The 25,739-nt window shown below is 45.7% G+C and overlaps 1 protein-coding gene across 5 annotated transcripts in view; it reads right to left on the bottom strand.

Moving 5' to 3' along the window:
* Positions 1–700: 700 nt before the first annotated feature.
* GFRA1 (GDNF family receptor alpha 1) overlaps positions 701–25,739 on the bottom strand; it is a 210,952-nt gene continuing 185,913 nt past the window's right edge. For all 5 annotated transcript variants that reach the window (XM_060641398.3, XM_060641397.3, XM_060641400.3 and 2 more), the window contains 2 exons: positions 5,007–5,060; positions 701–3,890 (listed from right to left, as the gene is read on the bottom strand). In XM_060641398.3, coding sequence (XP_060497381.2) covers positions 3,735–3,890; positions 5,007–5,060 — 210 coding nt within the window. In that variant the 3' untranslated portion in view covers positions 701–3,734. The remainder of the gene's footprint in view (positions 3,891–5,006; positions 5,061–25,739) is intronic.

Here is a 25,739-nt window from a genome sequence, read left to right as displayed (position 1 = left end):
ACAGGGGTATGAATCCAGGAGATCAAGAACAGTGTTGAAAGAGAATCAGAAAATGTGAACTCACTTAAGCAGCCCTTTTCTGGTCTACAGTTTATTGACTCCGAGAAGTCATGCGTGTCTGACCACATGAATGAAAACTTACTTTCCAAAGGACAGCTCCTCCAAAGCCACGATTTTGTAAATAGTAACAAGAGAATTACATTTTTTGCTAGATTCTAGGGAATTCGCTAATTAGACAAACTTTCACTGCCCTTCTCTTTTCCCCACTAGCACTTTACATGGACTCAAAAACGCTTCTGCTCTGCTCCCTTCCTAGTTCAGCCGATGGAGTGTTTGGGAGTGTCTAATTTGAAGTACAAAGGGACAGGTGGGTGACAGGATGCAGCTGGACGGGACCCGTTCTTGGAGCGTATGCATGATAGGAACGGTCTTCATACAGACCAAATCAAAGGCCGCGGCAGCTCCAGAGAAACACTGTCCCACATTTGACTAACTCGAAGACAGTTTCTAAGACACTTTTTACTGCAGGCTAAAGAATTGTTAAATAGTTTTATTTATTTATTTTTTTTTCAATGAAAACCACACTCCTATCACACTCTGGATACAGTTCGCTATACTTAATAAAAAATAATCTATGTAATTCTCAACTTATACTCTAGGGACTTGAAACAACTCAGATATGGAAAAATAAACATCGAAGTGGCATTCTGAATCCTTCTCTTTATTGTGTGCTGCTTTTTCCTTCATGTGCTCTATTAAACATACACTCATACACTCAAACATACATTGGTCAAAGATATTCGACATCACAGTGGAATGAATGTGCTTCCAATCAATTTGGCAATATCGCCCCTCTTTTGGGTTCTCTTAAATAAGCAGGGCGTGGCTCGACTTGAGGTGAGAGTCGTGGTCTGCACGGACGTAAGTTACTATTTTTGTTTTGTCAAAATCAACGACAAAGAGATGCTTTCTGCAAGAGGCCCAAACCTCAGCAGACAGCCCTTGCATTTGGTGTTACCCTAATTGCAGGGACAGAGGGACAGGAAGTAATCACTTTTGCTTTCAGCACTGCACAAGGAAGTCAAAGATTTGGGTCACTTGCCTGCTTTAGTCCTGGGACAAATGATGGTGGTGTTTCAGGCCCACGGTGTTAAACTGAGAATCACACCGGACAGCAGAAACACTTGCTCGGCAGCATTTTGTAAGAATCTCTCTAACATGGTGTCATTGAACATCCTTCCCCCTGTTTATTGAATCAGCAATGTATTTTCAAATTTAGAATTTGGTAACTCTAATATGCTTCTCTCTGTGAAGAAAAATGAGATCTTTGTTGGTGATAGATGAGGCTTTCCAAAATTTAATTTATGTGTTGCACATCCCCGTGTTCTTCACTGAAGGCTACCCTTGTTAGCTCTGATAACTCGCTCTTCCTCTTCGGTCATCTGAAGCTAATTACAGCTGCTGTTCACCGCAGAAGTAATCAATAGCTTTCTATAGTAGACCGCATAGAATCAGACCCATATACAATTAGTCCAATGTAGATACACAAAGATACCTTAATTAAAACAAAATACGCTCTGTAAGAGATATGCTTTCACAGATGACTGGAATTCCAAATATTTCGACACATTTAATGTGTTTATTCAAAGTCAGAGTCTTTATGAAACCTTTCACGACTCAAATCTGTTTGATGAATTTCCCTTGAAAACAGTTTGAACTGAAAAAACTCAGTACTTGGTATTATACATTTATGTTTATTAACATTTGGATATAAATGTACTTCAAACACCAATAAGAGCTAAAAGACTATGCCTTTATCTTGGATCGAACAGATTTCCCACCCCAGTGATTTGATTAATTCTTACAAGGCAAACATCAGCGGGCAAAGGGGATCAGTATGAACTGTGCACCTTGAGTTCCTCCTCCAGCCCCCCTACTGATGTGGGAGAGATAATGCTCCCAGCACTCTCTTCAGGTGGAATCTCCTCTTCTCTACTCAGTGTTGGAGAAGCATGGCTCCTAGCACTCAATCGCTGTAGATTCGGAATGTCGCCATCAACCAGACTTTGAAAGTGCACTTCAGGGTCTACTTGTTTAAGGATGAGAATGATGGAAGATGATGTGCAGTGAACAAACCAGATGCCTTGTATCCAGAGTCCTGTTCCTTGTATCTTTACCAGCCAACTCTTCTCCACAGACCTATCATTGGTCCTCCTGATCCACAGCCTTCTTTCTTTCCCACACAGTCTGTCAGAGTCTGTTATGGAGGACACACAACATAACAAGATGCAAGTAGGGTCCTGATGACCTTCAGACCAAATCACTCTAACCAGCGGCGAGGTCATCACCATTGAGAGTCAAGACAACCCTCAGGAAAAGACCTGGGTAGGCTGGCAAGGATCTGCTTCAGAAGAGAGGTCAGCAGGTCCCTGCCCTCCGTCCCAGCCAAACCAGTCTCTGTCAAGTCACATGAAAACCAAGGTACTGGATTGTGTCAACTGTCACAGGTGCCATCAGATTTTGCAGGGCATTGACAAATGGCCGCCAGTTTCCTCACGGGAATGCACGCTTGCATGTCAAGAAATGATAAAGGACAACACCTGGCTGTTCTGTTTCCTCCTGCCTGTCCGCAGTAACGGGGTGCAGAGCTTTCTGCTAAAGCACAGACTCGTCCCAGTCTGCTTTTGAAGAGCTGTCTTCGTGAAGTTAACATCGGAGCGAACACTACTTACGAGAGGGAAACGAGCTCCATGTATTTTGTATTAAATCATCAGTAAAAAATGAAGACAGTATCAGTACTTTCAAAATATAGAAAGCCAATAGTTGAAATCATTTGGTAGTAAAATTTTTTTCCTACATATAACTTCATACGTGTAAAGAGTATTAGAGTGACATATCGGCTATATTGGACTCCTGTTAGTTAAAGGGCTTCTCGCTCAGGGAAGGCTTAGGAGAGTGTCGTTCAACCATCAAGGTACTGCAAACGTTCATGCACACTCGCCTCCCCCCACTCCCCTCCGCCACACTGACTAGAAGACAGACACTACGTTTGGATGCGACAGGTGTCTTTTGTTTGGTAGGAGAGTGTAGAACTGTTTGTAGTACACAATGTGGAAAATGTTAGTACATATAGAAAAGGTGAACATTGATGCAAGCTGGTTTGCACAAAGTCCATCAAGATCCCCTTGATGAGGATCTTTGCTTTGTGACAAAAAAAAAAAAAAAATCCCACCAAAACCTGCACCCATGTTAGGCTAAAATGATGTCATTAGAAACCAGTCATTACGTGACTCTGGAAGATTCTTTAGCAATACTAACTCCTTTCTCTTGCTAGTAACGGCCAGAGTTAAATTGTTAAAATCATCGACATCATCATGTAAAACATGGGCCCAGTTTGTTAGACAGCCAACTTTACAAACTCCCCCTTTACGACACAGCATGCCCCAAAGCCTTTTGAATTTGGAATGTAGCACAGCATCAGGTATCCCATAGAAGCCCTAAGGTTCACAAGATTTCTTAAAAAAAAAAAAAAAAAAAAAAAAAAAAAAAGGAAGAAAGAAAAAAGAAAAGAGAGAAAGAAAGAAAAAGTTCCAGTTGAATGAAACTGTTTTCCCAGTGTCTCAACTGAGCTCCTAAAACTGGAATTTCAGATATACAAGAGGACAGGAAACAGATAGCTTGGTTTTTGTCTTTTTACATGTCCGCATTGTTTTTTTTTTTTTTTTTAAATGCAGCTACGATGTTTCTGCCAAAGATAAAGACAAAAAGGTGGACAGGGCGGTTACCACCAGAACCAGCAGTGGGCTCAGACCACACGTTGGAGGAGCAGCCATTGATTTTGTGGTTATGTGGCTGGAAGCACCAGCAAGGCCGTTCTTTTCGTAATCACGCTGTAAGAGAGAATATTTTCATTATCACCCACTGCATGTCTTCCTTCCATCCCAGCGTATTTAAACCACACTCCTTCTCTCTCCCGCCCCCACCTCCCACTGGCTGCACCACTCACTAAAGCTGATCCAAGGTATTACCACATACGGAGACTTCAATTCACTGACTTGTACTCAGGAAGGAATCCTGAATCTGGGTTAGAATCGGATGCCTTAGGATAAAACGGACAACACCTGCTTCTTGCCCCTCTGCTATGGATTAATGAAATCCTCTTGTGGGACAGCGCGGAGCCTTCATTCACTCCTGCCTCCTGGGTCTGCCAGTAGCTGTGCAAATGGAACCTTCTCCTTCTGGTACCCGTGGTCCCTTCCCAGCGTGGAAGAAGGGCACGAAGAATCATCTTAGAAAACTGGCCCAGGCAAGTATCAGTTCATGTGGAGATGGGCCACAAAGTGCCTTGAGACCGGCAGAGCAGTCGGCAACGTTTCTCTCCATTTGCCCGTCCAACCCTAGGTTTTCCGGATAAAGGGGCCTGCCTTGATTGTCAGGTGGAAAGCCCACACCAGAACTCAGGCTTTCTGGTCCCCAGTCAGCACAGCTGTCCCAAGACGGATGACTCCGTCTCCACCACGGCACCCACTCAGTCCCAGAATGCCACATCCCAGCGATCGGCACACTACAGAATCTTCGTCTCATCTGTAAAACAGGGAGAGTAATGTGGCCTGCCCGAGCCATCTCTGGGTTGCTGCAGAGGTCAAAGGGACTGTGCACACAGTAAGCAGGGGGATTTGTTGTCTGTCTTGTCCCGTGCCGGCTGATTTTACGTGACTCTGGTCACGTAGTCTCCGGGCACCGGAACGACGGCATCCGTGCTGGGTCCAGCTCCGAGATGACGCTCCTGGGTGCCACACTTACTCCTAACTTTGTGGCCTGGGATCCGCAGAATGCACTTGGCACCGAGGCCAGAGGGACACGGAAGGTGCCAGAGATCTTTTTCTGGACCTGAAACCTTGTTGTCTTTGAGCCTTGACATCATCACCCGCCTTTATATCATCACCAGGGGCCCAAAGGCTCCGTCTCTAGAAAGGCAGGGAGACCCAGAGAGAAACAGAACTTACATCAGAAAGACAGAGGTGCGTGCTGCCCGACACATTGGATTTCAGCTTCTGTGCCTGAAGAAAAACAAACACACACACACACATAAAATCACTCATATACAGTATGGAATAACAATTACTGATGATCCAGTCAGTTTTCTAGGGCAAGGCCATTGACAGAAATATGTGAGCCACAACTTTGAGCCTATATATAATTTAAAGTTTTCCAGTAACCATGTAGGTAAAGAGATAAAGGTGAGGATAATTGTAATAATATATCTTATTTAACCCAATATATTATCATTTCACACGTAATCAATATAAAAAGTTATTAATGGGATACTTTACATCTTTTTTTCATACCAAGTCTTCAAAATCGGGTATGACTGACATAGCACATCTATTTCAGACCTGCCCCATTTCAAAGGCTCATTAGCTACTTGTGGCCCCTACTGGAAACAGCACTAGACTAGGTTACTATAGGCAAAGTTTTGAAGTCCTTCATATTGGGAACTCATTTATATCTCTAAATATTAATTTTCAGCATGTGCCTTCGAGGGAAAAACGTGGCAATAAAAATTCCCATTCGTTGGTAATATAGAGATACGTCTCCCCGCAGCTTATCTACTTGTTTATTCTTCGCTTCAGTCAACAAACAAAAGCGTATGGTCCCTGGGCTCCCAGGGCTGCTCTCTAGTTGAGTCAACCGCTCACCTCTTGCGAGTGACGGCACAGGGCAGAGACTCTTAGAGTTGGGTCCCCTGGAGGGACAGTGCAGGGCATCACAGATCCCGATGCAGCACTCCTAAAACTGCTTCCGGGGCAGTGGGGAGGGGGCTGAGCCCTGAAGGCATTTAAGCTCCCTGTCGCCTCGCACTGGAGAAAGTCCCCACTGAGCTTCCACCAGAGAACTGAGTTGAAGGAAACGTTCCAGCGCTCAGTTACAATGAGAACTGCTGACCCAGTACAGCCCTTCTGTTTTATAAAGGAAAACAGAGTGCAGTGAAGTTAAGTGACTGTTCCAAGGTCACAGAGCAGTTTACTGGTAGAGACAGGATACAGACCAGGTGTCTAAAACTCTTGAAAGCAAATGTGCTCTTTCTTCCATTACAGTGTTTCTCCCAGGCAATCTTGGCATGCTTGATTCTTCATGTTCTACCTGCCTCCAAATCCACATGAAGACCCCTTCCCATGCCCCCTTCCCCCAGAATAGGAATCTGGTGGCACCAAAGACAGAGAGCTCATGTGCCAACAGGACGACCGTGGTTAAGCACCGCACCTGAATCAAGCAGTGTCTGGGCAATCAGCTCTGAGTGAATGATGCTGGTGGGCTGCCTGATGCAGGAAGACTTTTGCAACTCCTTGAAGACACGCTAGACTGATGATGGCACGTTCACCCAAGGAGTAATTTACTGACCATAATGCTACTTGAAAGGCATCATAATCTTTACCTATATTTGCATATGCCAGCTGTGAATATGAAATAGAAACCTTTAAACAGGCATCAAGAATAAGACACTGTGAAGCATCCCCAGGCTGTTCAAAGGTCACAAAATGTTATATATAAGAAGATCAGAGGAGAAACTGAAAGAGCAATTGAACCTTACTCAAAAGCCTACTTGTAATCTGTAGTAATAGCAAATCTGGTCCATTGCACTGTCACCTGCAGAGAATAATGTACAGAACTTTACATGCTTTATTTCTGTTCAAGATTGGAATTGTGCCCAGATACCAAAATGGTCTTAAAACATCACATTTTCTTTCTTCCTTGGCTGTGCATAATCTACAAAAGACACAAACCCTTGCTAAGGGCCTTTGCATAACTAAGAAGTTCACTAAAATGTACAGAGAAAGCAGCCCGACTTCTAGTCTGGAACACATTATGCCTTCAAGTTGTCGCTGTGCTGTATCATAGCTACACTATGCCTCAGTGTCCAAAACCACAGCCCTCTAAGTTCTGAGGGTCAGGTGGGTCTCCTTCCTACCTTGTTCCGTATGATTAGCACCAGTAAGTAGCATTGTACTCATTATATATACGCTGAGATGCCCATTAGCTACACGTAGTCATTTCAGGAACCTCTTGAAATACCACCATAATGCCCATTGTTATTAAGTACGGTAAAACCTTGGACTGCGAGTAACTTGTTCTGCGAGTGTTCCACAAGACAAGCAAACATTTCTAATAAACTTTAACCTGATACGTGACTGATGTCTTGCAGTACGAGTAGTACATGACGCCGATGTCACATGGTCGCAACTGAGCCAATGGTTCTTGAAGTTCGCTTTGATGTATGAGTGCTTCGGATTGCAAGCATGTTTCTGGAATGAATTATGCTCACAAACCAAGGCTGTACTGTTTTCGTAAAGGCACTTCTGCCAATGGATAAGAAAAAGTCTTCTGTCTTAACAGATTTTCATAGGTAGACTCTGGATCTGCCTACGTAGATTTCTGACCTTCACTCGTCATTGAGGGTTTCACACTGCATACAGGCTTATAGGTTTGCAGGCTCTTGCCTTACATCTAGAAATAGCTGGGATAACGGCTCAATCACACAGGAAAATGCATTTAGACTAGCTCCAGGTCTATGAAGCCTCTGCGCTCTTCTTTTCCCAAAGTGGACATTTTGTTGGTCTCTATCTAAAGGAAAGGTCAACGTGAGGTCTGGTCACCCTGCAGCACCACTGACTTCACTGAAAGTGGAGGGAGCATCTCAAAGCTTATCCTGCCTTGAAGACCATTCTTGTTGGCATAACTGGGTAACCTTCAGAGTAAAAGTAATAATGTGCACCCAGACCACTGCAGATGCTCTGAGAAAACGCCTTCTTTCCCGTTAAGCACCTACCCAGCCCACAGAAAGACTTAGCACTCCAGAGGCTTAGAAGTGCACCCACACAGGCCTTCAGATACTCTGCTTACACAGTATATGAACACAGCTTCCCACTGAGAGGTATGGAAACTCCCAGCACTGCAGAGGCTGAGCTGAACAGCCCTGGAGTTCTACCTGAACCTCGTGTGGACCGCAGGAAAGTCTAGGAGTCTGATCACAAGGGGAAGCACAAATGTTACCATTATTGGAATAGCAGGTGGCATCCGAGTAACAGAATCAAAAGATTGCACGTAGACATAGGGTTTGTTTGTCTTTTTTTTTCAATCGCACAGCAAACCTGAAGTGTATATTACAAATGAGGGACAGTGGGTCTGCTGCCTGGACTGTCCACATCACGTACACGTGGAGCATTGCCACGCTGGGTACCTGGTGCCTTTAAGGGTTAGTAGGCTGCAGATGGAGGGGGCGGAGCCTGGGAGTTTAGACCCGTGTACGTCTAGCTCGCTGCATGCTTGCGAGTCCTGTATCCAATCTTAACCCTTCTAGTGACACCGGGGTCAGAAATCTGATAAGCAGATCCGGAGTCCACTTAAAATCCAGCTCCTAAGGCCCATTTTAGAAGCCTGAGCAACCTATGATTTCCACGCTTTAAAGGCTGTTACCCTGGGCATTTTTGGAAACATCATTAAGCTATCATTGTCTCGCTAGTCGGGTATGATAAATACAAACAAAAATTAAAGGGTGGCTCCCACCTTCCACTATTGCAGAAAGTGCTTACAGACTTTAAACATTGTGTCTCAGGTGCTAAAAACTGGGATGGTCCCAGGAAAAGTTTTAAAAACCAGGAGAATTAAAAAAAAAAAAAAAAACGAAACACATAACAAAACGTCTGAGACCTTTTAAGGTATGAGGTAAGTTAGAAACTTACTTAAGAAGAGTACATTTTACTGCTGAGTTCTGAACTGGTAAAAATAAGGGTGTAATCCTGTTAGTGCTGGCTCAAGGTCCTGTCTGTGGGCCCAGCAGCCCTGCTCATCAACAGCATCCGCAGGGACCCTACACACAGCATGGCCAGCCTGGACCTATCTGGACGCCAAAACTTACGGTGTGGCTTTACAATACGGCATCTCTTTCAAAAAGGGAGAAGGAGAAAGAAGAGGAGAGTGGATGTCATTTTTCTGAAAGCCAATTTTAACCACTGCCACAGCATGTTGAAAAATGAATTATTTAATCTCTTTTTATGAAAGAGTGCCTCTTTGCAGCTAACTCGTACTTTCGCGGTTATGGAGGAAGCCACCTGAGTCTGAGTCGAGGGGAAACAGCACTACTAAAATACAGTACCACAGGGTTTTCATCTCCAGAAGAGGGAGATGAAAGGGATACTGGAGAAGACTGTGTCCGGCCCAGGAGCCTTGGAAAACCAGGGAACTTGTATTTAGGCACTTCATAAGCCTTGTCCCTCCAGCCGTGTTATAAAACCGTCACTGGCAGTAATCCACTAGTCCAGGCACGTCAGATAATAGAATTTCCAAGGCACTGTAATTGTGGGGCCAGACCTCGCCAGTCCCTGGCACCAGAGGGTTAATAAATGCATTAGATGTTGTTAACCTCTGTTACCTGGAGTCAGAACGATGATGACGCTTTGGCTTTTCATCCCAGTGATTAGCATTTGGAAAGCCTGCCATGGTGCCAACGTCCTTCCTGTCCAGAATGCACAGACACTCAGGCCACTCGCATCCCCAGTCCGGCCCCACCCCTCGGCCACTGCATGCACACTCGAGCTCTGTCCACAGGAGGCTCTCCCGGAGCCCGGGGGACAAGGCAGGCTTTGGAGCAGCACTGTTTATGGAATCAGAGACTTAAAAGCACACCGACTCGGAGCCTGGCCTTTGCTGCCCCAGGACTCTGTTTCTGTAGAGAAGCCAGTGTTTCATCTCAGGTTTTTAGGCAGCTGTCAGCCAGCAGGGCATGGAACATTTCTCTGCTCCCCTCCACGCATAAGGAGAGCCAGTTTCTGCTTTACCCCCAGAAAATAAAACCAGAGGAAGTTGCCCAATCCAATAGCAACAGACTGTCCAGGCTGCAGCCAAATGGTCATAATTAATGATGCTTCTGGTTCTTTTCTCCCTTGCTTTACTGATTAGAGAGATTCGCTATATTAGGAACCTGTTTGCTTAATGACAGAATACAAGCAATAAACAGAGAAATACACAGACTGTAAAATGCAATCAACTTTGCTCTCCAGCACTCACTAAGTACCTAGCTGCATCTATCACACTTGTCAATACCAGTTTATTAGCATATGAGTCTCTTCTGCAGCATAAATTGGTCCTTTGCTAGGGGAAACCATTGCACGAGTTCCTCCTGAAATGGCCATTTCTCAATTTAAATCTACACATCTTATGTCTTCAAGTAGGACAAAACATAGGAAGACGGTGTGCACATAATTCTGAAGGTTAACTGAGCAGAGGAACCTGCTTCAGAGTCTGCATTGTTACATTGCATTAAAAAAAAAACAGACTCTTCTGACTTTCATGGGCAGTACTTACTAGGCAGCAACTCTATTGTGTGCTTGATATACACTCGTCCAAATTAATTTCTACACAAAAAAGACAAAAGAAGCTGCCTGTGAAGTGAATCCAAGCTAAGTAATGGCAGTCTGTCCAGTGCTCTGTTGTAGCATAGTCTTTTCAGCTTTTTGGATTTTGCCTGTTGGATTTAGGGGAGCCTGGGGAGGTTTTAACTGCTGGTCTGGTCACAAGCTGTTGGCCAGCCTTTCCGAAATCCCTGCCGCTGTCTATTTTGAAACTCACCTTCCTACTGATTTGCTTTTCCTACAAACTTGGTAACAACCACTTGCAACCACTGGTCTGAATAATGTGCAGTAAAGTCAGCTGCGTAAAACAAGCAGACACATAAATAAGACCTGCTCTGAGCCCCTGGGTTTGGATCCTTGTCTTCTAATGCCCGCGCTCCACAGGGAAGGGATCCATTTCCTTTCCAAGCTGATTTTTGCCAGCCTCGTGGACCCTGACACGGGTTGGGGAGGGTCTGAGGGGCTGTGAGGAGGGCAGGGGTGAGATAGGGCAAGCGTCCTTCTAAGGAGTGATGATAATCCTTGGGAGGCTTTTCTACTCTCTACCCACAAGACACTGAACTGAACCTCAGCCAGAAGAAGGCTTTCATCACTTTAAGTTCCAAGAAAATCTTATAAAGATATTTCACTTAGCATAGATTTCAGAAGGCCCACTGGGTGCCAAGTTTCATTAGTCTGGTATGCTCTGGGCAGGTTGAGCCTGGTTGGAAGATGGGGGTGGGGAAAAGGCTTTGGAGGCCTGAAGTCATGATTCCTTACCCAGAAGGGCAGGCTCAGATCCTAGTTGGTTGGGCTGTACAGACAAGGCCTCCAAAATCAGTGCAGTGAACTGAAATGAGGCCAGATGGAGGGTTTATGTGTGTGTGTGTGTGTGTGTGTGTGTGTGTGTGTGTGTGTGGGTGGGTGTGGGGGTGCATCTTGACCTTGAATGAGACGTGGATTCATGTTCTAGAGTCTAGCAAGTCTTGGGTTCCTGGCACTCGTGGGGCATTCCAAGTTTAACTGTACAACTTAGGTTAAGCTCAGGGACTAAGCCTAGAGTAGAAACCCTCTTACCTGACAGGTTTGGGGACTGTGCCCATAGATTATTGGATAACTGAGAAATTAAGTTAAGGGCAAAATCATTAAACTACTCAAAAATTACACACTTGTATAAAACTTTATTTCAGAGTTCCTTTTTTAAAAAATTGTGAGAAGAACACTTAAGATGAGATCTAGTCTCTTAACAAATTTAAAGTGCACAATACAGGCACAACGTTGTACAGCAGATCTCGAGAAACTTTTCATCTTGCAGAACTGAAACCGTATACCCACGGAACAACAACTTCCTGTTTCCCCCTCTTCCTGCCTCTGGCAACCACCATGATTTAATTCAGTATTCCATGAAGGATTGAAATCGAAGCACAGAAGAAAGCATAGTTGTTTCCATGAAAACTAAGTGGAATACCTTGAAAGAGCCAAATCCTTTTTTTAAAAGAAATGCCTTTGGATTAGGTGTGGGTGAGACAAAATTATAAAAGACTGAGAAAAATTACAAAAATGTAAAAAGATTCTGCACTGAGATTCCTCTGCAGGTAGCAAACAAATGTCACTACCGTTTTAAAGAAACTGAAACTGGAAATTGTAGACCAGGAACTAATTCTAGGTGTAGCTTATGCAGAACATAAGCCAGGGAACTCCAATCAGCAAACTTGTTTCCATGAGTTTGAGTATTTTAGATATTTTACATAAGTGGAATCCTACAGTGTTTGTCTTTCTGTGACTGGCTTATTTCACTTAGTATAATGTCCTTTAGATTCATCCATCATGTTGCATATTGCAGGATTTCCTTCTTTTTTGAGGCTGGATATTTCACTGTATGTATTATATCAAATATTCTAACTTCAAATCTAAATGTCCATCACTTATTGATTTTTGGATACATGACCAACGCCACCTTCTTTAAAAAAGCTTTTTAGGGGTGCCTGGGTGGCTCAGTCAGTTAAACATCGAACTCTTGGTCTTGGCTCAGGTCATGATCTCACAGTCATAGGATTGAGCCCTGTGTTGGGCTCTATGCTGACAGCATGGAGCCTGCTTGGGATTCTCTCTCTCTCTTCTCTCTCTGCCCCTCCCTCTCTGACATGTGCATGTTCTCTCTCTCCCTCTTCCTCTCAAAATACATACGTACATACATACATACATACATACATACTTAGGGGGAGAAAAAGCTTTTTAAAGAAAGAGTTTGTTAGAGTTCCCTGGCTTATGTTCTGCATAAGCTACACTTAGAATTGTTCACGGTCTACAATTTCCAGTTTCAGTTTCTTTAAAACGGTAGTGACATTTGTTTGCTACCTGCAGAGGAATCTCAGTGCAGAATCTTTTTACATTTTTGTAATCTTTCTCAGTCTTTTATAATTTTGTCTCACCCACAACTAATCCAAAGGCATTTCTTTTAAAAAAAGGATTTGGCTCTTTCAAGGTATTCCACTTAGTTTTCATGGAAACAACTATACTTTCTTTTGTGCTTCGATTTCAATCCTTCATGGAATACTGAATTAGATTATGTAAGCAAAATACAAATAAAAGAACACAAAAAGGCTTGAGAACAAACATGCCTGACTCTTTTAAGCCTGCCTCTCAACTAGAGAGAGAGCAAGGGCAGAGGTGGGCAGGAGGACAGAGGCCACCAGCTTGGGGCATGCAGTCCACCATGGGCGTTAGATGTTCACAAGAGAATGGAAAGGTTGGCTTCTGATGAGTTGGTTACATGAGGGTCAGTTAAGAGAACTTCTACTATGGCTTAGAACTTGCTCCTGGTACCGGCTTGACTGATAAAGTATGATACAATGAACACAGTTTAGGAAAGTCCTAGCCTTGGCTTTTCAACCATCAGCTTTAATTACAATAATCCCTGCCCTGCTGCTTGCCTCGAAGAGTTGTTCTGAGAATCAAATGTGAAGGTGGAAGTCCTTGAAAACCTCAGGTTGCTGTTGATGATTGCTTTAGCCTCCCTGTGTCTAGGCTAGTGCTCTTGGATTGGGGCAGGGGCTGGAGAAATGCAAAAGCTGAAGCTAATTTGGCTTGCGAACATGATAGTGACTAGAACTGGCTTATGGTCTTCTGTGATCCCTTGGATTTAAAAAATGAATGCAGTGAAAGAGATACAGTCCAGCAGGATATATCAACAGTCCTCCATTAGTTAAGCAGTCCCTCGGGCTTGCCCGTCAGTCTCCAGCATGCCATAAAAAGGATTCCTGCAGCCCTGCACTTGTAATTCAACACTAATGGCAAGATGGCCAGGAGCACTGGGTGCAGACACCGTCTACAGCAGGGAGCTTCCCATGGCGCTCGAGCTGGCCTTTCTTCTGTCCATACTTCACAGGATCATCTTGCATCCATTTTGCTTTCCCCTAAGTTGGGGCAAACACAGGTTGCAAACTACACCAGAGAACTGTGTTTTCCTTCATGGTTAACTTGTTTGATTAGTAAAATATTCAGGCAAGAAGCAATTATGACCTGTATTTTAGAAAATTATGCCCAATTACCAGTCAGATGATGCCAAACAATGTGTGGAAGACATTTTGGTTTGGGGTAGGGGAGGCGTTTTTGTATAGCGAACATTCAAGCGAGAATGGTATAAAGGCAACCAGGGGGATGGCCCTAAAATGAAACATTTGTTTTCTCAGATGCGCAGTCAGAAATGCAAATGTGCAAGGGCAACAGGAAAGATTCATTGTGGTCTCTGATGAGAAGTGCATGAAGTCTGTCTCATCAGACGCGCATCCTCATAGCCATCAGATAATATTTATTAAGCCTCTCATTCTCCTGTGCATTTATGTGCAGCTGAGTGCGGCCCCGTAATGGATCTGTGACTTATGGTGGTAACTAAGGTTTGATATAAAACGCCGTGGTCTGCAGACATAACCGACCCTGGGCTTTAGTTCACCCTCTGTTCAGAAAATGGAGTACCCTGGGCGCTGTGGAAAACCAGGTGAAAGCAAAAATTTTAAAAACTTGAGAGAAAAATGTGCTCTTCGTACACGGAGAAAAACAGATAATTGAGGAAAACCAAGGAGACCAAGAGTGATACTGTGACAGTTACCATTCACGATGGCCCCCTCCGATAATGACCCCATCTGTGCTTCACTGAACACTCCCAATCGCTCACATGACTTTCTGAGGGGGGCTCTACCCCTTTGCACAGATCAGAAAACGAGGGTTCTGAGAGGCTGGGACTCGCCGAGTTTCTGCAGCCTGGGGTGTCTGCATGGAGATGTCATCTGTCTGACTTCAGTCCCCTTGACTCCAAAACCCATGCATATGGACTCCACGCCAGACACGGCACACGTGATCTCCCATAACCCCCAGATAACCCATAGAAGTAGTTCTTCTTATCCTGCTGACAGCTGAGAAGGGGCCCAGGGAAGCAGTAATAAGCCTGGGGTCACGCATGCTGCCTAGGAGAGGACAGCAACAGCCACCTGGGGAAAACTGCAGTGTCTACTCAGTGCCCACCACCCGGAGCTTCCTTTCCAGACAGCCCTGTCCATGCTGTGGCTCCTCTCGCGCTTTGAACAGGAGGGGTCCAAGGGAGGGGAGCCTTCTGTTGAACCTCACAGGAGAACCGGAGCCATTTTCCTCCCACGCATGAGCTCCACGGCTCAAACACAAGGCAGAGCCTATTATCAGGGAGGTATGGTTGGTTAGAGGTCCTAAGGATAAGAGGTCAGTAGGGGATACAAGAAATTGGATTTATTTATAGTATGTGATCTAAGTGTACTCAGAGGTATTCTCATAGGTTACCCAGAACAAGAGAGCATATTTATGGCCAAGATGGTGCAGACGTCCTATTCCTTTTTATTAAGCATGTTTATTATCCGGCAATTGGGTTAAGCAATTGTCCAACTGCTGAATTACTGTCCCTCTGATGGGCCAGCCTCACTGCCCTCTAAACCGCAGGTTCAAGTGGCCTAATGGCTCTTCCTAGAACACCTTGAGGGGGCCTAGTCTTCCCATCCCCATCTTTAAGTTATTAGCCCCCCTTTTTGACAAAAGCGGTAGGAGAAGGCATCATAAGTGGGTGATCATAAAAAATTGGTTCAAGTCGGGGCACCTGGGTGGTTCAGGCAGTTAAGTGTCCGACTTCAGCTCAGGTCATGACCTCACTGCTGGGGAGTTCGTGCCCCGCATCGGGCTCTGTGCTGACAGCTCAGAGACTAGAGCTGCTTCGGATTCTGTGTCTCCCTCTCTCTCTGTCCCTCCCCTGCTTGTGCTGCACTCTCTCTCTCTCTCAAATAAATAAAACATTAAAAAAAAGACTTAAAAAATAGTTCAACTTGAGGCTGGCTCACTTTTGCAGGGTACATACCCTGTATGATGCCCAAGTTCATGTCCCTGAAAAATCTGGGGGTAAAGGTCACCAACTGTCCCCTTAGTACAGGCTCCTTCCGTCTCGTGCTCAGCACTCACCAACCAGGAGGATCAAATGATGATAAAAACAGTTACTGTGCTGAACTGGAGGCTCCGTTACTACGCTGGAGAATTTTAATTTGTTTAATTATTACAACCCTCCTAGGCAGTAGGTGCTCATTATTCCCATATTACAGATGATGAATCCAAGGATTAAGGACGTGAAATTGCTCTCTATTGAAACCCACAGAAAGGTTTGATTCTAATATAGCAAGAAGCCTGGCCCTTCAGTGTTGTTTATTCTTAAGCACAACCTTTTTTTCTTACAAACAGAGAAAAAAGCAACTTTGAGAACTAACCATACTTCTGCTGGTCTATTGTCTGCGTGATCCCTCGTCAAGCATGGGCACACTCAACGCTTGAGCTACATTATCTCAAAGCGAGCTTGGTTTTGGAGTAAACTGAACGATGCCTGTGCTCTTCATGGGACTTCAGAATCACTAAGGGCTACTACCCACCCCCCCCCAACCTCGTTATAACCTAGGGGGCACCACGTGCCGGGGCAGGAATAGGTACAGACAACAGCTGACGCCTGAGCAAGTGCCTGCCTCGGGACAGCAAGAATGCCTTCCGGCTGTGGTATCCTTGCTGAGATGGCTGTGATCTGGGAGAGAATACTCAGATGCTTCTGGGACAGGCAGCCTTAAGTTGTTCCCAAGCAGCACCAACTTTCAGCTAGAAGCTTTCTGGAGCTGACAACGAAGGGTGGGGCTGCTAGAGAACAGAGTGGGAAGCAGGGAAAAGGAGGCCCCCATCATTTCAGGGTGATGCAAGAGAGTCTACCACTGCTGGGGACCTCTGTCCTGCTTACTTCTCTGGTGGACAGTTCAGGGTCTGCCTCCCTGCCATTCACATCACAGCCACCGCTGTTAATAACACAAAGCGGAAATGGCCCGTGAGCCCCAAGCCCATGGACTGCACCCCAGCCAGGAAGGAGCCCAGCCACATGGACTTCCTCTGGCTGTTGCCACTTCTCCATAACTGCAACACGGCTCTGAACCAGAGCTGGTTCACCCAAGAATCACCGCACCCAAGGGTCCTGGGTCCATGTTGCCAAAGCGTATTCCATGGTAACCGTGTTTGTGTAGAGCCTACTCTTTTATTGGTTTTAGCTGTCTGAGAATATAACCCAGGAAAATCCCAAAATATAACAACATGAACTGTAATTCCAATGACAGCATGAATTAATGCCTTTTCCCCAATGCTATATGCTAACACTTTTATTGCTCGTAATAATAGTATACAATTATATTATAATGTAGGGTTCCCCATTTTGCCACTCACTCACAGAATGGTTAAGTATGGGCTATCTGGAGGCATTAATAAGGGACTTTATTAAAGTTAGCAGCTGCGGTTGAAGCAGTGGGATGAAGGGGTCATCTGTAAAACAAAGAACCTTCTAAAGAGAGAACCGATTTACTCCCTGTTCCTGCGGAAGCTCTTCTGGCCTAGCTGCCATCCACCTTGTGCTTGGCAAATAGGCTTATTCTGGCTATCGGAGATTAGGGATAAAATATTTTTTTAAAAAAGAGAAAACTATAACTTGGAGATACTACACTGGATGCACTTAATTTGGAGGGTTTTGTGGTTGAGAAAAATAGATGCCATGATCTGCCTTTGTTGAAAAGGTGACATCTGGGTTCATTAAAGGTGTACGTTAGATTTTGATAAAGGCTATTTTTCTAAGTCATTAAATTGGTTTTTAGGAACGTTATACTCTCCTTCATTTGAACAATTATTAAACTATAAAATAGAATCGCACAATTGCTAAAACCGTAATCTGAAGTTTTACAGCCAGCTATAAAACGCTGTATTATTAAACTCCACTGAAGATGCTCAAGCCCATTACAACTTTTTAAATGAATTATAAAACCCTTTACTGCTGATAAAATAATCTTAAATTACAGTATTGTGTATTCCAACAATATGTTGAACCAACGTTTGCTACAATGCAAATGTGCCAATCACAAAAAGTCATTGCTTGAATTAAATTTGTGGAAGCTCACGAGTGATAGCCAGAGCTCCAAGCAAAGCGGAGAGCAGGTATGTGCAGGCTGGCCGGGGCAGCCCAAGGGAGGGGCCTTCCCATGTTCTTTCCATCACAGGACCAGCCGAGAGCGAGTCTCTCACGTTCAAAGGCTATACACAAGAGATACTTAGCAGAACCCAGTGCACTGTGGGAAGACCTGTGGCAAGAGTAATTTTTTCTGCTTAAATTCACCCCATAAATGAGATTTTTTTTAATGTCAAATATTTAGTTATCAAGTACCTCCCCTCAGACATATGTTATGGACGAATGGGGTCCCCCCCAAATTTGTATGTCGAAGCCCTATTCCCCAGGTCCTCAGAATGTGACTGTATTTGGAGACAGGTCTTTAAAGAGGTGATTAAGTTATCGTGAAGTTGTTAGGGTGGGCCCCACTCCACTGGAACTGGTGTTCTTTTTTTTTTTTAAGTTTATTTATTTATTGAGAGAGAGAGAGAGAGCAAGCAGGAGAGAGGCAGACAGAGAGGGAGAGAGAGTCCCAAGCAGGCTCCGCACCATCAGCATGGAGCCCTACGCTTGGCTCAAACCCACGAACCCGCAAACCACAAGATCACAACCTGAGCTGAAACTGATGGCTGGACGCTTCACAGACTGAGCCACCCAGGCTCCCCGCACCCTAACTGGTGTTCTTGTTAGAAGAGGAGATGTGGACACACAGAGGGACACCAAGGACATGTACACACAGGCAAAGTCACCACAAAGACATGGTGAGAACACAGCCATGTGCAAAGCCACGGAGACGACCTCAGGAGAACCCAAGCCTTGATCTTGGATTTCCGGTCTCTAGAACCGTGAGGAAGAAATTTCAGTTGCGGAAGCCCCCCCGGTCTATGGTGCTTTGTTTGGGTGGCCCAATCGTGCTGATACAACGTGTGCCACCGCCCCCTGCGGTGCGGGTGATGTGCACACCGGCCACCCACCTACCAGGAAGCCTTCCCCCCAAGATAAGATTCCTGTTTTTTTGGTACCAGTTATAGGCTGCAGGCTTCCATGTCCGATAGGGTTTGAATACACAACTGAAGGTGTGCTTCAGCATGCTGCCTTAATGGAGTAGTACCCAAAATCTAAGTTTGGAATTCAGGCACTCTCCTGGATGAAGGGGCTTGGAAAATGCTCGATAAGCAGTTCTTTCGAAAACTGTTTTTACAACAGCCTCCTTCCTCCCAGGGCGAACGTGGGTGGATCCTGGGAGGCAGCTTCCCTCTGAGCTCATCAGCTGGCAGCTGGAGCCGGGCAGATTAAATCCCAGGAGGCCACTGGCAGCCTCTTCATGCTGGGAGTAGCTGGGCCCATCACGCAGGCCCCTAGGCCCCTTGGCCGCCTGGTCCACAGCTCTGCAGGGAGGCTTCTGGGGGAGCCCAGGAGCAGCCTGGGTGGGAGGCCCGGAGGCTTAGCACTTCTGCTAAGGGAAGACACCCCTCACGGCTCGTTTCTCTCAGAGCAGGGGAAATAAACTCACTCCAAGCAGGAGAGCATTATGCAGAGGAAACGCTAGGTGTAGCCAAGATTTGGGGTTTTTTTTTGTTTTGTTTTATGAGACCGAAACAACAGTAGGTGCTAGAAAACACTCCGCAATATGCAGAAATGGTAGAAACGTCACACAGATCATAAGCCAAATACCACAAATAACATGCAGCACCAAGGTCATTTTCTTAAACAAAAGGCTCAGGAAATGGCATCAGTGCTGCCACAGTCATTGGGATTCAGCACACGTGCTGAGGGCTCAGTGGTGACGAGTCTGGCATTGGCGGTCTGATCTGGATCCTGCTCTGTTACCACCCTTCCTGGAGCTCCCCCCTGCTCAAAGTCCACACGGGAAGCCTGATGGGGGTTACATATAAACGCTGCCACCCACTCCGGTGGTCCGGCAAAAGTCTCCTTTGAAATGTCACCTGTGGATTACTCGTCCAGCATGCTGGGTGGGTGAAAAACATTCCACAGAAGAATGTGAGGGTGAGGGGCCCTAAAGGCCATGGTCCTTGGATGGTGAGACCTGGGTCAAGAGCCTCAGTTAATGCTACCTCTGACAGTATTCTCAGGTCCCACCCCAAGGGCAGTGTTTCCTCGGGGAAATTAGCTTAAATGTCCAAGCATGGCACTTTGGTAGCAACCGCAGCCCCTTTTCATTGTTCTTGCCTGGACTACCCAGGAAAGATTTGGTCCAATGTGGCTCTCCGCTCTTCCATTTCCCTATGTTGCTTATCATGCAGAGAAACCTGAGAAGACTCTCCAACACCTCCATTTCCCTTGTTGTCAAAAGGAAAGGGGGGCTTTGAGGCAGCCCTCATTTCCTGGACAGTGGTCCTCCCTCAGGGACGGTTTTGCCCTCCAAGGGACTTTGGCCATGTCCAGGAACATTTTCGGTTGTCATAACTAGGGAAAGGTGCTACTGGCATCTAGAAGATGAAGGCCAAGGGTGCTCCTAAACATCCTACAAGGCACAGGACAGCCCCCACCCTCCCCACGACAAAGAACTGAGAGACCAAAATGTCAATAGGGCCAAGGTTGAGCAAGCCTGACCTGGGGGAACTGTTCAATTCACAGCCAAGAGATCACCAAACAATCCTTATCGAAATTTCCAAGATTGGCATAGAGGCGACCAGCCCACCCTCTGCAAAGAATTCCAAGGAAGCAAGCGGTTTCCCATGAAGAAGCATCTGAATCTAAATTACATTTCTAAAGTACCACTTTGACAAGGACTCACCTTCTCTTATCCTTAATAAGCCTGCTGCACAGGTGGCAAAGCCTTACAGGCTACCAAGCCCAGAAAAACCACTGAAAATAGGATCCATAAAGCAATGCAAAACCCAGCCTGGCCCTTCAGGGCACTTCCCCAGAAGATGGGACAGAGGGGACCAGGGAGATCCAAGTGCCAGAAGCTACACAAAGCTCACAGATGAGAAAGACTCGACTAGCACCTCCTCAGAGCTCGGCGGTACACCAAGAGCACCTCACGGGTGGGATCACACTGAATCCTTGTAACATCCCAGAAGGCTCTAGACCACCATCATCCCCATTTCATGGATGAGGAAGTTGAGACAAAGAGGCTAAGTAGTTTTCCCAAGGATTCACGGCTGGTAAGTGGTGAACTGAGCCCATGTTCAAAATTTCGACTCCAGCTTTCTTGTGAGGAGTTTCACTGTTTGGCCCCAGAATTAAAATTAGAATCTGACTAGCTTTTGTTCCTGGTTTCTGGGAGATAACCTTTACATTCCTGGAAGCTCTTGAGTGATGGGAGGATCTTTGGTATTCACTGAGCCCTGTGGATCACCCCTGAGTTTATGGTAATGAGATGACTCAGAACGGGGGCTGGTCACCAGAAAGACCAACTAGGTTGGGGCTTTGAATCACGTGAGGTCAGTCCAACCTGCCGACCTCCAGGGACCAGAGAGGGGCAGAAGACTGCATTCAATCACATGTCCAATGGCTCAATCAATCATGCCTATGTAATGAAACCCCAGTTAAAACTCTGGTCCCTGAAACCCCGTGGAGCTTCCTGGGTGGTGAATGCATCAGTGCGCTGGGAGGGTGATGTGTTTGATCCCGCAGGGAAAAAAGCACGGAAGTTCTCTTTTTGGAGACTCTCCCAGGCCTCAGCCTACATATCTCTGCATTTGGCTAGTCCTGCTTTGTATCCTTTATAATAAAACTGTAATAATCAGTCATAGTGCTTTTCTGAGTTCTGAGTCGTTCTAGTGAATTGAACCTGAGGAGTCATGGGAACCCCTGAATTTGTGGCTGGGGATCCCTGAAGCATGGCTGGCATATGAAGTAAGGGCAGTCTTGTTGGGGGCTGTGCCCTTTAGCCTCTGGAGTCTGTGCTGACTCCGAGAGCCAGCGTCAGAATTGAGTTGTTCTAGGGACACCAGTTGGTGTCAGGATAGGTGTCATTTCCTTTCTTTATGCCAGTTTATGAGCCAGTCTGGCATCTCCATCTGCCAGATGTTCAACAAGAATCTAGGAACTGATTTTAATCTCTACTGAGTGAATAATGTTATCCGGAAACAAAAAGGTAAAGTGCAGTGATTTAGGTAATGTAGTGTAGCCATTTAAAACACACAGAAGGGGAAGGTGCCACCTTTCCATTTCTCCTCTCCTGCTCAAGTCTCTCTGTGTCTCAGGCTTCTTGTCTGAAAAAATGGGAACAACAGTACTGACCTCATGAAGTTACTGTGGGGACTGAGTGACTGTGCTTAGGAAAGTACTCGACTCATGGGAAGAGCTTATGCACATTTGCTTTATTAATACCCAACCATAAAAAAGGAGGCGATGCATGTTACCAAAGCAAATAGTTCTGGGTTCTGTCACATTAGATGGTTTATCATGTTTCTCCAAGTAGGGTCTGGGAGACCACTGGTGTATATAACACTATTTAGGTGGCATTACAAACACTGTTTATTGTTTTAATTTTAATATTTACGATTATAGAGGATGAGCACACTGATTTGCATATATTTCAGATATGTTAACAGCTTCGGATGAGTCTAAAAATGACAGTGTTGATAGAAATAAGCATATTTAGTTTAAACATAAATATTAAGCAACTAACATACAGGCAGAACGCAGATATGGGAAAGACTCAAAGTCCTGGTCTCGGAGGCGAAGAGGTGGGGCTGGTTCTCAAAACACTATCTTTCCTGCAACTAAGACTGTTTGCTGTTTACAGGTGTGTCCCCTCTTCCCAATGTCAGCAACTGGTTAGAGAGACGTGGCAATGGCCCCTGGCAGACAGTCCCACTCTGGTACCCAGAACGGACCGAGACCTGACTATTGTCACGGCCCCAGTCACGCTGCCAAGAAGCTGGCTGTTAGGATGACACTCCCAGGACAGTCCTTCTGGGCATGAGATGAAGTTGGAGTGAGATGGGTGAGATGGAGTTTGGAACAGTTGTAACCCCTCAAGACCTCGTCCTTTTTTTTTTTTTTTTTTTAATTGCCTTTTGGTTTCCCTTCTTCCTTGTCTTGCTGTCCCAAGAACACCTGCACTTCCCTCCTTCCTTAGGACTTTCTACAATGGCCAATTCTTAGAACTGGCTGGATATCACTCAGTTCAAATGGTTCTTAGAAATTAAGAAAGCACAATCTAAAAAGATCTATCTTTTCTGCTTCACGGCCTCCCCGCCACTGGGAAGAGCCCTTCCTTTATGGCCCCGGCGTCCAGAGTCAAAGCTCTTGCACATCTCATCAATCACAAGGGTTGGACAGCTGGGCCCTTTGGGTCTGGGCACCGGTTTTTCAATCTTCACAGTAGACCAGAGCGGCAGGGGATATTGTATAGCAGGCATTCAGAGGAGGGAGGAAACATGCCCCAGGTCACACAGCAATAAGAACTGAACCAGGGTTCTCACTCGGGTGCATCTGACCCCAGCTCATGCTCTTCCTGGCAAGTCAACTCCAAGGCTGTCAAGCACGGGTTAAAGGAAAGTACCAAGGAGGTGCGCGCGGGGTGGCTCTGCCCGCTGGGATCGGTGGATGAGCGTCCCCAAGCCAGGGGACTCGTGTGGAAATAACCACCTCCCTCTTTCCCTTTCCAGCTTCCTGCCCTCCCACCAACCATCCTGTGCGAAATCCCACCACCCTGGCCTTGTCTCGAGTGCCTCTTCTCCGGTGGAAGATTAACAGGACGCCAAAGCACCCCATTGCTCTGCTAGCATAAATTGCAAGAAAAACATTTAGAATATTGATTAAGTGCTTCATGCTCGAAGATTTAAATTTACCTCCTGTATTTCCAGGATTAGCTGACATAATGGGGTCAGTCTGCTGGCACAAATGATTTACAGAACACCCATTGGCAGCTTTCCTTTTAAAACTCAACACTTAAAATTTTCACTTGGTCACAGCCAGAGGATCCCTGGGTATTTAGTAGGTTTGGATAATTGCCTTCCCACCGCCACATCTAGACTTTTGGGGGGCTGGCCCTGGAAGCGTTTCGAAATCACTTCCAGTCTGGTGTCACCCTATCAGGTACAAAGGGACGGACGTTGTTGAGGTGATGAGGCACTGACGCAGAGGAGGGGTAGGGCACGCTATTCTTCCAGGATGGGAAGTCTTGCTTCAGACATAGATCATTTTCAATATTCTAACAGTCAATATTCTAATTAAATGTTTCCATACTCTAATATGGAGGAGTGTAATGGATAGGCAAATCTTGCCTGCCCTCTGTCCCTCTCAGCAACCTGTAAACATCCTACATCCTACAAGCACCCAGACCATTTCTATAGGCTTCAGACTGTACTCCATGAAGAGAAGGAACTGGAGGGAGTAAGGGAGGCCAGCGAGATATCGATGTGGATTCCAGTCCAGTGGATGCTGCAGATCTTCTCCTCCAGGAAAGATGCCCACCTCAAGGCCTTTGCTCCCATGGCCCACTGAGGGCCAGCAGTGGCCCTGTTGTGGGACCCTTAGGGTTAGTGTGGTCCAACCACCAAGGCAGATGATGGGTTATTGTGGGGCAGGGGACAGCCGGCCTCTGCACTGGTGGTTTTTGCAGTAAGCATCCTCACCAAGGCTACCCGCGGGACTGTGCTCGCATCTCTTCTATGACTGAGAAAGCTGCATTGCTGGTTCTTTCCTAGAATGCTGCCTTAAAAGTCCCGCTAGGGAGAGGGGAGGAGTCCTACTTGAGATCCGTCTGCAACCTCTGGCCTTCCATGTCTCCCCACACACGTTTTCTTTGGCTCACAAAAAAAAAAAAAAAACACCTGACTTTGGTTGTGGCTTGTGCTGTTCACCAGAGCCTTCTAACTGGTCACAGCTATTCCACACCAACCCTGCCGGCCATGGATCCGAGTGTGTGCCCCCCAAATCTACCAGGCTTTCTCCTGTCACATCTCTTTCGTGGGGAAAGAGTGGCAGGGGCAGAGACAGCAAAATGTTCCCCGGGGTCCTCAGCTGCAGCCAAGAGGAGGTATCAACCTGTTTGACCATGGCATCCAAGACCTACAAATGCCACTTTAAGGGGTCTTCACTTTAAGCTTCCGGACTTAAGTAGTGAACAATGATGCCAAGTAGGGATTTTTCCGATGCTTACTTACATCTCCCAAAGATATTTACTTTAAATAAGCGACAAGCACAGTCCATTTGGTTTAAATATCCTGAGCTTTTTCCAGCTAGCAGACCACTCAAGTGCACGTAAGATGAAATAATTGGTAGAATTTTTAATCTTCCTTTGTTTTTCACGTGACCACTTTGTACAAGTCAAAGGGATATGCCAACAATAGCACAGCCTGCGTCACACTTGTTACTAATATGACTGCCAATTAATCCTGACATGGGAGCTTGGCGGGTTACCCAAAACCTGGCATTTTATCACCTCAGGGGGTTAGCACCTGGACATTTCTATGACATTTTATTCCAATCAATCAACTTTCCTTTTTTAAAGGCGAGCCTTTCACAGGAACTGCAGACGAGTCCCGTATGCCCCACACCCAAGGCCACCCATTCCTCCAAAAGAATTGCACTTGGTCTGTTGATAATTGCACTTTGAAGCCGACTTTTGAAAATGTTTATTCTTATTTCTTCCTTTCCGAGGGGGAAATCTATCTCAAATGTTAAGACAGAAACTCAAGTCCCCAAGAGTTTTCTCATATTATTGTATATTTTAAAATATTACAAGAGGGTGCCTCTCAAGGGAAGTGAACTTTAGAGCTGCCAAAGATAGTTGACTTTCTCCAAATCTGTTACCAATGGATCCCAAGCTGGTTTAAGTCAGTTCTATTCTGAGTAATGACACATGCGGCTGGGACAAACGCCATTCTAAGATATTTCTAGGACCCCCGGCAAATGGTAATTTATCTGGAGACAGCCAGGCAGGCCAAAGAAGGACAGAT

This window comes from Panthera onca, chromosome D2 (genome assembly GCF_046562875.1).
Source record: "Panthera onca isolate mPanOnc1 chromosome D2, mPanOnc1 haplotype 2, whole genome shotgun sequence".
Lineage (NCBI taxonomy): Eukaryota > Metazoa > Chordata > Mammalia > Carnivora > Felidae > Panthera > Panthera onca.
This window is presented reverse-complemented; position numbering and strand designations above follow the sequence as displayed.